Source organism: Rhincodon typus, chromosome 27, assembly GCF_021869965.1.
Source record: "Rhincodon typus isolate 14 chromosome 27, sRhiTyp1.1, whole genome shotgun sequence".
Taxonomy (NCBI): Eukaryota; Metazoa; Chordata; class Chondrichthyes; order Orectolobiformes; family Rhincodontidae; genus Rhincodon; species Rhincodon typus.
Genome location: NC_063358.1, coordinates 397,709 through 413,203, shown reverse-complemented (window position 1 = coordinate 413,203; position 15,495 = coordinate 397,709). Strand labels below are relative to the sequence as shown.

The 15,495-nt window shown below is 40.4% G+C and overlaps 1 protein-coding gene across 5 annotated transcripts in view; it reads right to left on the bottom strand.

The window, feature by feature from the left end:
* Positions 1 to 15,495, bottom strand: part of LOC109920441 (histone-binding protein RBBP4) — a 38,852-nt gene that overhangs the window by 5,503 nt on the left and 17,854 nt on the right. For all 5 annotated transcript variants that reach the window (XM_048612991.1, XM_020520470.2, XM_020520471.2 and 2 more), the window contains 4 exons: positions 15,131 to 15,257; positions 9,906 to 9,983; positions 6,026 to 6,102; positions 1,335 to 1,392 (listed from right to left, as the gene is read on the bottom strand). In XM_048612991.1, the coding sequence (XP_048468948.1) occupies positions 1,335 to 1,392; positions 6,026 to 6,102; positions 9,906 to 9,983; positions 15,131 to 15,257 (340 nt within the window). The remainder of the gene's footprint in view (positions 1 to 1,334; positions 1,393 to 6,025; positions 6,103 to 9,905; positions 9,984 to 15,130; positions 15,258 to 15,495) is intronic.

Sequence of the window (15,495 nt, the reverse complement as noted above, 5' to 3'; positions counted from 1 at the left end):
AATTCAATAAATAAATCTGGAATTGAGAAATCTAATGATGACCTCGAATCCATTGTCGATTGTTGAAAAAATCCCATCTGGTTTGCTAATGCCCTTTAAAGGAAGGAAACTGCCACCCTTACCTGGTCTGGCCTACATGGGACTCCAGACCCACAGCAATGTGGTTAACTCATAACTGCTCGCTGGGCAATTAGCGATGGATAATAAATGCTGGCCTAGCCAGCGATGCCCTCATCTCAAATAAATTTTTAAAAAATTCTTGTAGTATTCCCACTATTGAAGGAAATTTGCAACTAAACTAACTATTGTCCTCCCACCGCTTGACTTTTAACAAAATACAAAAAAAATGGTACATTTGAACTACAAAGAACACTAAGGTCCACAACTGTGGGTAAAATTCCTAATGAAAAAAAGAGAGAATGAATTTTGAGCTGTAAAAAAGGTGAACAGATTACATGTGAAATGCTGTCGTCATGTATTTGTATCAAGTTAAATAACCTTAGGAGCACCACTGTTCAGGATAGTAAGGGAATATTTCTGAATGAGATGTAGGAGTTTACATGGAGGTAACAGTGCACCTTTTCAGAGTCAGCACAGACATGTTAGGTTAAATTGTCCCCTACGTTGCAACCATTCTACAATTCTATTATATTATTCAACTTGCCTATACATACCACACTGAATTAACAGCAGTGCTTAAAAAATCTGAACAAGGTTTGGGAGCTTCATATCATAGAATACTTTCAAACTAAGTAGTAGTCAAGAATCCATGTTCTTCGCAGGATTCATTTCAAATCAGAATAAAATCAACTTTCTATATGTAGAATTATGTATTATTTGGTGCATTCTGCTGGTAACCAAGCATACTGAAATTCCCAACGGTAGAGAAAGATCCAGGACTTATCCGTCCTATGGCAACTGCAAGTGGATTCATTAAGGATCAGAATCCTGAATGCAAACAATGAACACATTGACAGACAAGGAAGGTTGCAGGCCAGGTCCTCCAGTCAACGTCAAGTTAGCTATCTCAACGAGTAAGATGCAGAAGGTAAAGATTGAAGGTGGAGGACGGTAACATTCAACAAGGAAAATAAAATGGCCATAACAACTACTCATTGAGATATTTTACTAATCACACTGAAGAACACTTCTGTTCATGTCTCCTAAATTCAGAATGCCCGATTCTCCAGGTTTTCATATAAACCAAGTACCTTCAGACAACACCTCAAATGCCTACAGCCACCTGAGGAACTTAGCTCTAAAACAAGTCATTAAGGAAAATCAAAAATGGAAAAAAGGAAGATTGATTGATTAAATTTACAATGCATGCTCACCAACAGTTCTGGAGGACCATCTTCAGCATCTTCAGGTGACTGTTCCTCTCCAATTTTACTAGAAAAAGGGGAAAAAATGAATCCATTATGATCAGCAATAGGTTCAAAATGGAAGGTGAACTCGGCCCCGTGCAATATGTGGACTATCGGGGACACTTCCAGTCTCCATGGTGACCACTTATGCAGAAAGTGTGTTCAGCTGCAGCTCCCGATTGCATGACGTGGCTCAAGCTGCAGATGAACTCACTTTGGAATATCCATGATGCTGAGGACCTCGTGGACAGCATGATTAGCGAGCTGGTCACACCATCAGCAAGGATTACATAGGCAGAAAAGCACTGGGTGTCCATCAGGAAGACCAGTAAGCATGAGCACATAGTGCAGGAGTCCCTCTCAAACAGATAGGCCCATTTGAATACTTCTGGATCATTGGAGCAGCTTTTGCAGGGAGATGGGACATGAACAAAAATGGACGGGTTGCACCTGAACAGGTCCAATATGCTTGCTGGGAGATTTGCTTGTGCTGTTGGGGAGGTTTTAAACTGATTTGGCAGGGGTGGTGGGGCATAGAGTAGATGTAAAGTCAGGAGCAAAGTCCTATCAGATATAGGAATGATATACAGATATAGTCCAGGAGGTGGAGAAGACATGGACAGGATAAAGCAGATGGAAGATTTAGAAGTTAATTTGTATCTATTTTAGTGCAAGAAGCCCGAGTGGTAAGACGGATAAACTTAGAACATAGATCATAGATCATGTGGGAAAATGATATTATCGCAATCACTGTGGCATAGTTGAAGAACAGACAGACTAGCAGTTCAACATTCATGTTTAGGAGTTGCAGGCACGATTTGGGCTGAGGGGAGAAGACAGTGTGTGTGGGGGCATTGCTTTATTGATACAGGAAACCAGCACTGCAGTCATGAGGGAGGACATCTGGGTAGAGCTTAGAAGTAAAAAAAGGGGCAGTTGCCTTGATGGGATTATACTACGGGCCTCCCAAATTTCAAAAGGAAGATAGAGGAGCAGATGTGTAGGCAAATCACAGAAAGACATGAGAGGAACAGGGTTATAGTTCTCAGGGACTTCAACTTTGCTACCATTAACTGGGATCGCCTTAGTGTGAAAAGATTAGACGGAGTGGAATTTTTAAAGTGCCCCCAGGAGTGCTTTTTGTGCCAGTACATAGATAGTCCTAATAGAGATGACAGTGCCAGACCTAATCCTAGGGAATGAAACCAGTCAAGTGAATGAAGTTTGAGGGAAAGCATTTTAGGGATTGTAACCATAAGTTTCAAAGTCATTATGAAAAAGGAGAAGGATAGTGAAGGAGTTAAATGTGTAACCTGAGGTAAAGGCCAATTTCAATATTAGACAGGATCTGATAAACAGACTGGGAGCAGCTACATGCATGTAAGTCCACATTTGGAAACTGGGAGTCTTTAAAAGTAGCACAATGAGAATTCACGGCCAATACATTGGGCAAGAGTGATGGGCAAGAGCAGTAAGTCACTGGATGTCCAGGGATAGAGTTTGATAAGGGAAAATAAGGAAGCACGTCAGGTACAGTGCATTAAAAACAGGGAAGGCATCTCCAAAAGTATAGTGTGTAGAATGTCACTTAAGAAGGAAATGAGGAGGACAAAGATGGGCCATGAAACCTCTTTGGCAGATAGGATCAAGGAAAACCCCAAGGTTTTTTATAAGTATATTAAGAGTAAGAGGATTACCGGGGGAAGGATGGCGCCTATTAATGACTAAAGGGGTAACTTGTGCATGGCACCAGTGGACGTGGGCAAGGTCTTAAATGAATACTTCTCATCTGTATTCACAGAGGAGAAAGACATTATAGCTGGGATGCTGAGGTTCTAGAACACGTTATTAATAAGGAGAAGGTATTAGATGTTTTAGCAGGCATACAGGTGCATAAATCCCCAGGGCCTGGTGGAATGTATCCCAGGCTATGAGAGTCAAAGGAGGAGATTGTTGGGACCCTGGCAGCTATATTTATTACTTTACCTGTGGCCAGAAAAGTGCCAGATGACTAGAGAATAGGGCAGCAGGGATGGGCCAGGTAATTACAGGCCAGTTAGTCTGATGTCAGGGGTAGAGAGCTAGAAGGAGATTCTGTCTTACTAATTTAACAGATTTTTCCAAAGATGACTAAATATTTTGATGAGAACACAGATGTGGCTACATGGACTTCAGTACGGCTTCTGACAGGGTTCCACATGAGGCTAGTCCAATATTAAATGCCCATGGGATCCAAGGCTAGTGGCAAACTGGATCCAAAATTGGCCTAGAAATAGGTAGCAAAGAGCAATGGAGGAGGACTGTTTTTGTAATTGGAAACCTGTGACCAGCGGTGTACCGCAAGGATCAATGCTAGGACCCTTGCTGTTTGTCTGTACATTAAACTTCTACATTCACATCAAAGCCGTTAATAAGTAAGTTTGCACATGATACAAAAATTGGTGGTGTTGTTAATAGTTAGGAGGATGGTGTCAGACTGGAGTCTGATATTAATCAGCTGGTAAACTGTGCAGAGCAATGGCAGATTGCATTTAACAAGATTAAATTCTAAGTGATTACTTTGGGAAGTCTGATAAAGGGAAGTGTATACACAATGAATGGTAGATCTCTAGGGACTTTGGTGTAAGTTTCCATAGATCCCTTAAGGTATCAGCACAAACATGGTAGTGAAGAAACCATATGGGATGCCTGCCTTCATTAGCCATAGAATATAGGAGCAAGGAAGTCTTGTCACAACTTTACAGAGCACTGGTTAAGCCACAGATGAAATACTGAGTGCAGTTCTGGTCACCACACTATCAGAAGGACATGACTACACTGGAGGGTGGAGAGGATATTCGCCAGGATGTTGCCTGGGATGAAAATTCTCAGTTATGAGCAGAGATTCGATAGGTGGTGTTTATTTTCCTTGGAGCAGAGGAGGCCTGGAGGGTCATCGGAGATAAACAAAATTAAGAGAGACACAGACAGAGTAGATCATGAGAATCTCTTCCCAATGGGAGAGGTGTCTAAGACCAGAGAGCACAAGTTTAAGATGAGGAGTAGGTTGTTTAGAGGAGATCTGAAAAATTCTTCGCACCCAGAGGGTAGTATGTAAATAGAACATGCTGTCTGACAATGTGGAAGAGGCAGGTACTCTCGCAACACATCCGAGTGAGCACTTAAACTGCTGGGGCATAGTAGGCTACAGACAAAGTGCTGGAAAATAAGATTAGTGTAGTTTGGTGTTTGTTGGATGGCACAGACATGGTGGCCTGAAGGACCTGTTTCTATGTTGTGAGACTCTTGATAACTCAGAATTCACATTGGGAAAAAATACACAAAACTGAAGGGCTTTCAATATTGTTGGTAGGCTGTGTTAGCAAAGAAGGGGGTGATCTCATCGAAACCTAGAAAATTCTGGCAGAACCAGGCAGCGTAAACGCAGGAAGCATGTTTCTAAATTACCAGGGAGTCCAAAACCAGGGGTCACAGTCTAATGATGTGGGATAGGCCGTTTAGGGCTGGAATGAGGAGAAATGTCTTCACCCAGAGAGTGATGAGCCTGTGAAATTCCCTGCTAAGAAAATAATTGAGGCCAAAACAGTGAATGTTTTCATGGAGGAGTTAGATATAGTTCTTAAGGCTAAAGGGAAGAAAGGGCAAGAGGAGAAAGTGGGAACAGACTGAGTTGCATGATCAACCATGGTGACACTGAATGGCAGAGAAGGCTCAAAGGGTCATATGGCCTACTTCTGATCCTAATTTCTATGTTTTCCGTGGAAGGGGATAAAAATTTATACAACTTGGTGTATTAAAAGGAGCAATGTCCTAACAGCGGCTGTCAAAAAGAAAAGGAGATACTGACTTTGTTTTTTCCTCTCTCTCATTTCCAATCAATCAGTCTCAACATAGACAGTGCCAAATGAGGAAAGTAGCACTTGTAGACAGTTAGCACCAAAATAAGCAAACCCTGATAAGGATCCATTGCAAGTAGCCAAATAACTTAACAATTTGAGAATTTACTGGTGTACTGAGCACAGGAAAACTGTTAAACTTTATTATACTTAATTATTCCTTCAACAGACACACAAAACTCCAAATAAAACTATCATACAATCTCTACAGCAAAACTTGCAATCACAGCAGTGTGCCAAGTTTTGCATGCTTTGTACAATTAGGCCATGGTCAACAATACTTACATTGCGAGTATAAGTTCATTTAAATTGGGACCTTTATAAGACAGGTCTTAGGCTCAGAAGAATTACAATGAACACTAATACTTTAGGCCCCTCAATTTGCGAGTTGCCCAATTTCCAGACTTTTATAAAGGTGGTCATCACTATGTTCATAAGGATTTTATTCCATTTTTAAAGAGAAAAAAAAATTTTCAGTAAGGAGAACTCAGAAACAATAAGAATTTCACCAATACCCATGGCAATCCATTTGGGAAAAAAAAATAACTTGGATTCGCTCAAGCAACTCCAATTTTCTCTCTCCAATCTACTGCCCTTGCTTTCCTAAAGCTCTATTGCATTTGTACACCACTTCCCAATCCTAAAAGGACTATAAAATAGGCAAATGCAGTAGGGCAAAGCACAGTTAAGAACCTTTACCACAAGGTTGAAAGAGCTAGAATTCCAAGATCAGTGACTGCAGTCAGATAGAGGGACTCCTACCTCAAATCCCATACATTCAGTCTGCGATCTGTTCCACTTGATGCCAGGATTGTTTCATTATGAGGAGACCACTGAACCTGTTGGTATTAAGAAAAAAGTCATTAGTGAATAAAGGTTGCTAGATGAAAAAGTGAAATAATTACCCCATTCTCTTTCAGCACTCAAAAAAAAAGCAACTTATTTTGGAATTGGAAGGGAAGAGAAAGGGAAGGTGTATCAAAAGATGTTGTCAGAGTCATACAGTATGGAAACAGACCCTTCGATCCAACCAGTCCATGCCAAACATAATCCCAAGCTAAACTAGTCCCATCTTCCTGCACTTGGTGCATATCCCTCCAAACATTCCTTACTCATGTAATTATCAAAACGTTTTATAAACATTGTAACTGTACCCGCATCCACCACTTCCTCTGAAAGTTCATTCCATACACAAACTATTCTGTAACAAAAGAAAAATGCCGTGTCTTTTTTAAATCTTTCGCCTTTCACCTTGAAATGCCCCATCCTAGGGAGAAAAAAAACCACCTATTCTTTACCTTATCCTTTACTCTTCATGATTTCATAAACGTCTATAAAAGGTCTCCCCTCAACCTCCTGCACTCCAGCGAAAAATGTACCAGCCTATCCAGCCTCTCCTTACAACTCAAACCCTCCATTCTCAGCAAAATCCTGGTAAATCTCTTCTGAACCCTCTCCAACTTGGTAATATCCTTCCTATAAAACAGCAACCAGAACAAGACACTGTACTCATGGAAATGCCTCACCAACATCTTGTGTATCACATAACATCCCAACTCCAATACTCAAAGGTCTGAAAATGAAGCCAAGCACGCTAAACATTTTTGCCTTCTTAACCACTCTATAGATGATGCAAACTTTTAAAAATTGTGAATCTGAACCCCTAGGTTTCTCTGTTCTACAACACAACCCAATGCCCTGCTTTCAACTGTATAAATCCTTCCCTTGTTTGTTTTACCAAAATGCAATACCTCATTTTTCCAAATTAAACTGCAGCCACTCTTCAGCCCATTGACCTAATTGATCAAGATCTCTTTGTAGGCTTACAGAACCTTCTTTACTGTCCACTATGCCACCAATTTTGGCACCATCTGCAAACTTACTAACCATGCCTTCTATATTCTCATCTAAACCATTTATGTAAATGACAAGTGGACCCAGTACTGATCCCTACGGATCGCTGCTGGTCACAGGTGCCCATTCTGAAAAACAGCCCTCCACCATCACTCTGTCTCCCACCATTAAGCCAATTTTGTATCCAATTGGCAAGCTCACCCTTAAATCCCATGTGATGTAACTTGACTAATTAGTCTAACTGTAATTTGATTCTAATTTAATTGTCTGTCACCAATTTTTACATTAAATAGCTAGAGCATTACTTATGAACAAACTGAAGATATAAAAGACTCCAATCTTGCACCAAATCACAATATTCTGCTATTTCTACAAAAAGACGTCTCAAAAATTAAAAGACATTTGCACCAGTATGGGGGAAAATGCGAGCTGTACCACCGTACAGTCTTCACTTGACTCTTGCTGGGCTAATGTTCTGGTGATTTGAGTAACTAAAACAAACAAGGGCAGTTAATGGTAGGACCTGGGTACACATCATTCTTGGAAAGTTGCATCACAGCTAGACAGCGTTGTTAAAAAAAGGGGATTAACACACCTGCCTTCATATACTCAGTGGTCTGAGCAAAGAGTTGGGACGTCATATTGAGGTTGGATAGGACGTTGGTGAGGCCGCTTTTGGAGTGCTTATGCAGTTCTGTTCACCCGGCTACAGGAAAGATAATTATTAAATTGGAGAGGGTTCAGAAACTATTTACCAGGATGTTGCAGAGACTGGAGGGTTTGAGTTATAAAGGAGAGGCTGGATAGGTTGGGACTTTTTCCACTACAGCACAGGAGGTTGAGGGGTGACCTCAGAGATTTATAAAATAAGAGGCATAGATAAGGTGAATAGCAAAAGGTCTTTTCCCTATGGTGTGTGAATTCAAAACTACGGGGCATATTTTCAAGGTGACAGGAGAAAGATTTGAACGGGACCTACGGGCCAAGCACAGGCAGGTGGGACTAGTTTAGTTTGAGATTATGGTCAATGTGGACCGGTTGGACCGAAGGGTCTGTTTCTGTGCTGTACAACTCTATGACTCTCTGACCTGAAGGGCAACTTTTTCCACATAGGGTGGCTCGTGTGTGTAATGAACTGCCAGAGAGAGAAAGTGGTAGATGTAGGTACAGTTACAATATTTAAAATACATATGGACAGACATGAGTAGGAAAAGTTCAGAAGAATATGGGCCAAATGCAGGCAAATGAGACTAAGTTTAGTTTGGGAAACTTAGTCGGCTTGGACAAATTAGAGCGAAGGGGTCTGTTTCCGTGCTGTATGACTGACAGGTTTGTGCACTTTGTCCCAAGTGTCACACTAGATGGAGCTAGAGAGCCAAAAAATTAAAGAGAACTAAAGTTCAGTATTTGAAAGACAAAGCATCTGTAACAAAATAAGTGGATTAACAACAAATTTAAATGAATAGGTGATCTTGTAGCCATTCCTCAAGTGGCCAAGATTAACTCTTGACTATGCAGATCCAATGACAATTAGGTAGAACAGAATAGTAGGAATATGTGGAGAAATAGCTTTTATGCAAGGTATCAGTACTATAAGAGAGCTGACTTTGGTTCTGGGGATCAGAAATAGCAAAAGGTACGAAGTCAGTTCTGGGAATAGTTTATAAAGGGCAAAGTGACCATATTCCGTCAGACCTTAGGGCTGCACTCTTAAAAGAAACAGACAACTGGTGGTGGGTTAATCCGAGGGTCACCATGCTTCAGGCAAAGGGAGAAGTCGTCGAGAAGAATCCTTCATAGTAACCTCAGCTGGTGCAGAAATTGAACCCATGCTGTTGGCATTACTGTACACTGCAATACAGCCACCCAATCTGAGTTATCAGATCTGTTCAAAGTCTGTCCAATTTAGCATGGAGCAAGAGCCACACATCACATTGAAAGGAGTCTTCAACGTGGATAAAAACTCTTGTCTCCACAAGGAATGGGTGGTGGTCACTCCTACCAAATCAGGAATCATTTGCACCATGTGGCTTGGTGAGGATTAGGTCAAACATGTTTTTTTTAACCTCCAGTTGGCTCCCTCATCACCTGCCACAAACCCAGTCTAGCAGCTCTGTTCTTTAAGACTTGATCAGTTGGTCTGTAGTAGTATTACCAAGCCACTCTTGGTGGTAACACTGAAACCCACACAGCACATTTTGTGCCCCTGACACCCTCCATGCTTCTTCTAATTGATGTTCAACATAGAGGAGCAATGATTTATCAGCTGAGGGGTCAAGAGAGGTACAGCAAGTGGTGGCCAGTGGGAGTTTTCTTTCCCAGGTTTCACCTGATGTCATGAATCTTCATGGGGTCCACAGTCGACTTTAAGGGCTTCCAAGGTAATCACTCCATGCTGTGACCACAATGCTACAACTTCTGGTGGCTCAGTCTTTTTGTTAGGATCAGATGTACTCTGGGATAGTGATATCTGTGATGTTGCATGCAAAGTATGATTCCATGAGTGTAACTATGGCAGGGTGTTTCAACCTTTAAAATAATCACTTCATCCTGGGAGCTAGTTGACCTAATCTTTGAACTGCTTCTAATGAAATTACACTTCAAAGTAAGGAGCAGGATTCAGACTTGACAGATTTATTCCTTTTGGTGTAGCAATGACAAAGAAAGATGGGACTTTTATCCTAGTAGACCCAAAGATAAAGGACAGTTTTCTAACCCAGCATACCCATAATAATTGCATCACAAGCTTTTCACCTCATACCCAAAGCTGCAAAAGTGACAGTTATACCTGGAAGATTTCATCCTTGTGTGATTCAAAGGAATGTAACTTTAGTTTCAGATTTCTTAAATCCCACAATGCTACAGTCTGGAAAAAGAAAGCATGTTCGTGTTTAGAATTACACATCAACAATTAACAGCTACAGAGAAGGATCCACAAAATAAGGTAAGGACTATCAATGATTAAATAAACCTACTTAAAATCCAACGTGTACACACAAAGCTGAAAATGCAGATATGAAAAGGAGCTTCAAGCTGTAATGTAACAACTATTGTACCCAAAGCATCATTTTTAGAATTCTTAACAATGGCTAAAGCAAGTCTGTAGATGGCAGAAAGTGCCCAACATGCTAGTAAGATTTGCCCTAACCTGACTCCAATGAAAGATATAAAGCTGCAGCATCACCGAAAGCACAAACATTTGTGTAACCAACTTAGGTGAAGTTAGTTTATATACAGTACCTTAACACAAGAATGATCAAAGTGTTCCTTCAACTGGTCAAGTCGTAACTTTATAAAATTTAGTTAACTGTAAATGTTTAACAGGTTGTGTCAAGGCTGGAAGATATGGGGAAAAAAAAGTGTCAAGCAAACTGAAATTTAATGTGAATCACACAATTAAGCCTTGTGCAAGTAATACAAAAGTGGCAGCTGATTTCACTCAATTCCCAATAAAACAGATATGTTGCTGCACAGAGTGAATTTGCAGATGGCAGAAAGTTGGTAATGGAATAGACAGGGTACATAACAGGTAAGATGTTTTCCCTGGTCAGCAAGGGTCTACAACCGGGAACACAAATTAAACTAAAGTGGGATGCTACTTACTTCAAAGACGAGTTTTTTTTTTTTAAAACTCAGCATTTTGAACCTTTGGAATTCTCTACTACAGAGGGCCATGGAAGCTCATGGCTTTGAGTGTGTTTAAGGTATAGGTCGATAGATTTCAAAATACCAACAGTGCATGGGCTATGGGGATAGTGTGGATAAAGGCACTGTTCAATCTGTCATGATTGAACTGAAAGCAGAGCAGGCTCAACAGACTGAATGTCCACTCCTGTTTTAATGTTCCCGAGAAGCTGTAGAAAATTTGAAGTCAATGAGAATTGTGAAAAGTCCCCAGGGGTTCGTGTCATACCTGGCCTAAGAGACGATGGTTGTGTTTGGTGGAGGTCAATCATCTTGCATCATCTGAGCACACTGTCACTGGTGTTCCTCAGAGTGAGGGTCTAGATCCTACCATTTTACACTGCTTCATCAATGACCTTCCTCTATCATATGGTCAGATCGGGTGCGTTCTTCACTGATTGTACAATGTTTCAGCACCATTTGCCACGCATGATACTGGAGCAGTTTGGCATACTTGCCTTCATTGGAAGGGGCATTGAGTATAAGGACAGACAAGTTATGCTGCAGCTTTCTCGCACTTTAGTTAGGCCACACTTGGAATATTGCATACAGTTCTGGTCACCACATTCCCAGGAGGATGTGTATGTTTTGGAGAAGGTACAGAAAAGGCTTACGAGGATGTAGACTGGTATGGGGAATTTTAGCTACGAAGAAAGGTTGGATAGACTGGATTTGACGCACAAAGGGCAACCTGACAGAAGTTTATAAGATTATGAATGGCATGAATGGAGTGGAAAGTATGAGGCTTTTCCCCAGGGTGGAGGGAAAAATTACTAGGGGACACAGGGTCAAGGTGCAAGGGCAGGGAGGGGATGTTTAAAAGAGATGTGCAAGGTAAGTTCTTTACATGAAGGGTGGTCAGTACCTGGAACACACTGCCTGAGGAGGTGGTGGAAGCAGACACAATCGCAGCATTCAAGAAGCACCCGGATGAATACATGAATAGGAAGGAAATAGAGGGATACAGATCCTGTAAGTAAAGACTATTTTAGTATGTAAGGGCAAAACGTGTCTGTGCAGGCTTGGAGGGCCAAAGGGCCTGTTCCTGTGCTGTACTGTTCTTTGTTTGAATACACAGAACTTGGACAACATTTGATTTAAGCTAATAATTGACAAATTTTCACATCACACATGCATCAGGCAAAGGCCATTTTCAGCAACAGAGAATCCAACAAATCTCCCCTTGACATTCAATGTTACCATTGCTGAATTTCTAACATCCTAGGGGTTACAACTGAACAAGAAATAACCTAGAGTAGCCATATAGATAGGCTGAGTGAGTAAAGTTTGAGAAGATTTACAGGTTGAGTGAGTGGACAAAAATCTGGCAGATGGAAAACCTAAAATTGAAGGTAGGAAAAATGAAAAAGCACAGTAGGACTTTAACTGAGTTTGTCTGAGGAAATCTAAGATGCAGAAGGATTTAAGTATATGACTGTACAAGTCAGAGAAGTTAGTATGCAGATGCAATATAATCAAGGCAGCTAATGGGATGCAATCCTTTATGATAGAAGTGAACATAGAAGAAATATTATGCTTCAATAATGACGGACATCTTGAATACTATGCAGAGTTTTGGTCTTAGGTAAGGAAAGATGCAAATACATTAGAAATACTTCCGAGAGGTATCCTAGATTGATACAAACAAAGGAGAAACTCAGCAAGTCTGGCAGCACCTGTGGAAAGAGAAAATGTTAATATTCAGTCTGATATCTCTTCTTTGCAACTCGCTGTAGATTTATACTTGGAATGAGTTGATTGTCAAGGATAATTTGGACAGACTGGGCATGTTCCAGTGGAGATTAGAAGAGAAGGGGTGACCTGATTGCAGCATTCAAGTTCCTAAAGAAGATCTTGACTTGGTGGACATGGAAAGGATGTTTCTTCTTATGGAGGAGTCCAGAGCTAGGGGCTCTGTTTTAAAATCAGGGTCACCCTTTCAGTACAGAGGTGAGAAGAAATGCTCTCTTCTCTTTGAGGGTTGTATAACTTTGAAACATTCTGCCTCAGAAGGTGATGGAGGTGGGATCATTGAATACTTTTTAAGACAATGGTGGATAGATTCTTAGAAAAGGCAAAGTTTTAAAGGATAGATGAGAATTTGGAATGCAAAACAAACAATGCAACTGCAATCTTATTGATTATAGTGAGTGAATACAGTTGCGGGATAGGCAAGTCTAAATTTTTATTCCGTCCAAATTTAACTTAGTTTGTGGTTTATAGTTAGCATGAAGCTGAAATCTACAGTTTAAATTCTATAGTTGCCAGCCTTAAACAAGGTTTTTGCAAGGGGTTCAGTGAAAGAACAACATAAGAGCCAACATAAACTGGATCTTCATTAAGTGAGTCAGTCCTTGATGTTAGGAACAAAAAATGAGCGAACTTAATGTGGCCAAGCACTTGAGTGTGCCTTAGATCAGAGTGCTAGAGTAAAATACTTCAGACAGCATAGGGCAGGAAAGCAAAGAGATGCTCTGTTGCTTTTATCTAAACTTGCTTAACCTCCTGGAATAAATTCTTACGCTGCTTACTTGCTAAGCATTTGGTAGGCGATTAGGTATTATTCCATTTCTAAAGTTCAAAATAATATAGCAGTTTGTGGCAAGGTTAATGAAAAGAGCTACATATAAAGTTGAACATAATAATTAATTAGTTCCTTAAAACACATTAAGGATGGTGGGACAGGTAATGTTTCATAGTTGCAGCGCATGGCAGTTCCTGGCTACAAGTTTAATCTGATCAAACAGGTCTGTACTTCAGCTCAAACTACAAGCTGGAAGCTGAACTACAGGCACTGATGCATCAGGGAGTTGGAAAGTTAACTAGATTCTTTTTACTCGGAGGTAGTCACACCTCTTAGGATCGGATTATCTGATTTAGTCAGCGTTCAGGGACAGGAGAGTGGAACTGCAAGTGGCGCAGATAAAGAGGCCCAAAGGACAGGAGACTCTTTGGAACATTCTTCTGGAAAAGGAAGCACAGCTCTTGAATATTTTTAAGGTAGCAACAGATAGATTCTCATTAAGTAAGAGATTAAAAACGTTGTCAGTATAGGCAAGCATGCGTGTTTCAGGTTGTTTTCGGGTCAGCCGCAAATTTCTGGAATGGCAGAGCAGACTTGAGGGGCTGAATGGTCTATTCCTGCTCTTTATTTGTATAAAGACAACATGAGGGGTCAAATTGCTCAGTTTTGGCCCTATTTTGTCTCCTTCCAATTCATGAACCAGTTTTTAAAAATATATTACAATCCAGTAGTTTTGTGGTCACCATTACAAATTAATAGATTTAATTAAATTAACTAATTTAGTTTTCCACCTACTTCAGCAAAATTTGAAATGGTCTTCAGTCCACGCACTAAAAGCAGTAACAACCATGATTCCTTATTCTGCTGCAACTCAGTTATGGTTTTGTTTAGACTACATTGTTAATGCTTTCATCAGACGTAGGTGAAGGCAGCTAGGTTAAAATATGATGTCTTTCCCCAAATACCCTTGAGGTGGTGTTGGTGAGCACCAGTTTGAACCATAGCATTCCATCTTGTGCAGGGATACACAAAGTGCTACTGGGAAGGCAGTTGGACAATTTTAATTCCACAACACAGAACTATCACCACCACTGCTTCAAAAGTCACAATAGGGTCTTGGAGAGGAGTGTGCAGTGATGATGTTCCATGTGTCTTGCACTTGTTCTTCAGGATGGTCAAGGCCATATGTTTGGAAACTGCTTTCAAAAGAACCTTGGTGAGCTCTTCTATATAGTACAGACTGCTGACACTGCACATTGGTGGGGGGAGTGAATATGGAACATGTTGGATGTGGTATCAATTAAGTGAACTGTTTTGCTCTTGACAGTCAAGTAACACTGTCTACTGTCTTCACTCCTACTTTTTGCAACCTGGGAAGCAGGCCATTCAGACCAGAAAACTCGATCCTAAGTATTGGCTACTCTCTTCAGAATGTCCTGTCCCTCAATTTTCAGCCTTTCCATAACCTCAATTTCATTAGCTACTTTTATTTGTCATTAGATTTCTTTCTTCGTAAACACCAACAAAATACTCATTAAACATTCTAGTCTGGCTCTATGCCTCTTAAACATCAGGTTTTGCTCATTTTCTCCAAAACCAACCAATAAACAATTTGGTACACTTTACAGTGAAAAGACAGCAGTATGAAGGTAGCAGAAAAAAATGAAGTACACACTTAATAATTAATGGATTCATTTAAAAGTTGAACTTCAGAGTTACAGTTAAGTGCAGTGAAAACAAATATAAAGCATGCCCTCACACTACCAATATCTTGGTATTAAATTTGTGACGAAAAAATGTCTCACCTTATCAGCAGAACCAGTTGCCAATATAAATTCACTATAAGGGTTGAAAGAGAGACAGTTGACCTCTGCTGTATGCGCATCAACGGAGTGACTTGGCTTAGATGTGTTGTTAGATCTTGTATCCCAGCTGAAAGAAAAGATTAATTTAAAATGAAGGCAAAAGAAAATCATGCTTCTCTTTCAAACACTGAATCATGGAATTCAATTTTTTTCACAGTATATTTTACCAAACTAACATGAGTCTGGCTATACACAGGCATTTTTCTCTTAACTCTAACTTGGTCGGAAATTCCTGTGGACACTTAGTTGTATCACAGAATCATATAATATAATATAATCCTTTTGGCCCAACAAGTCTGTACTGC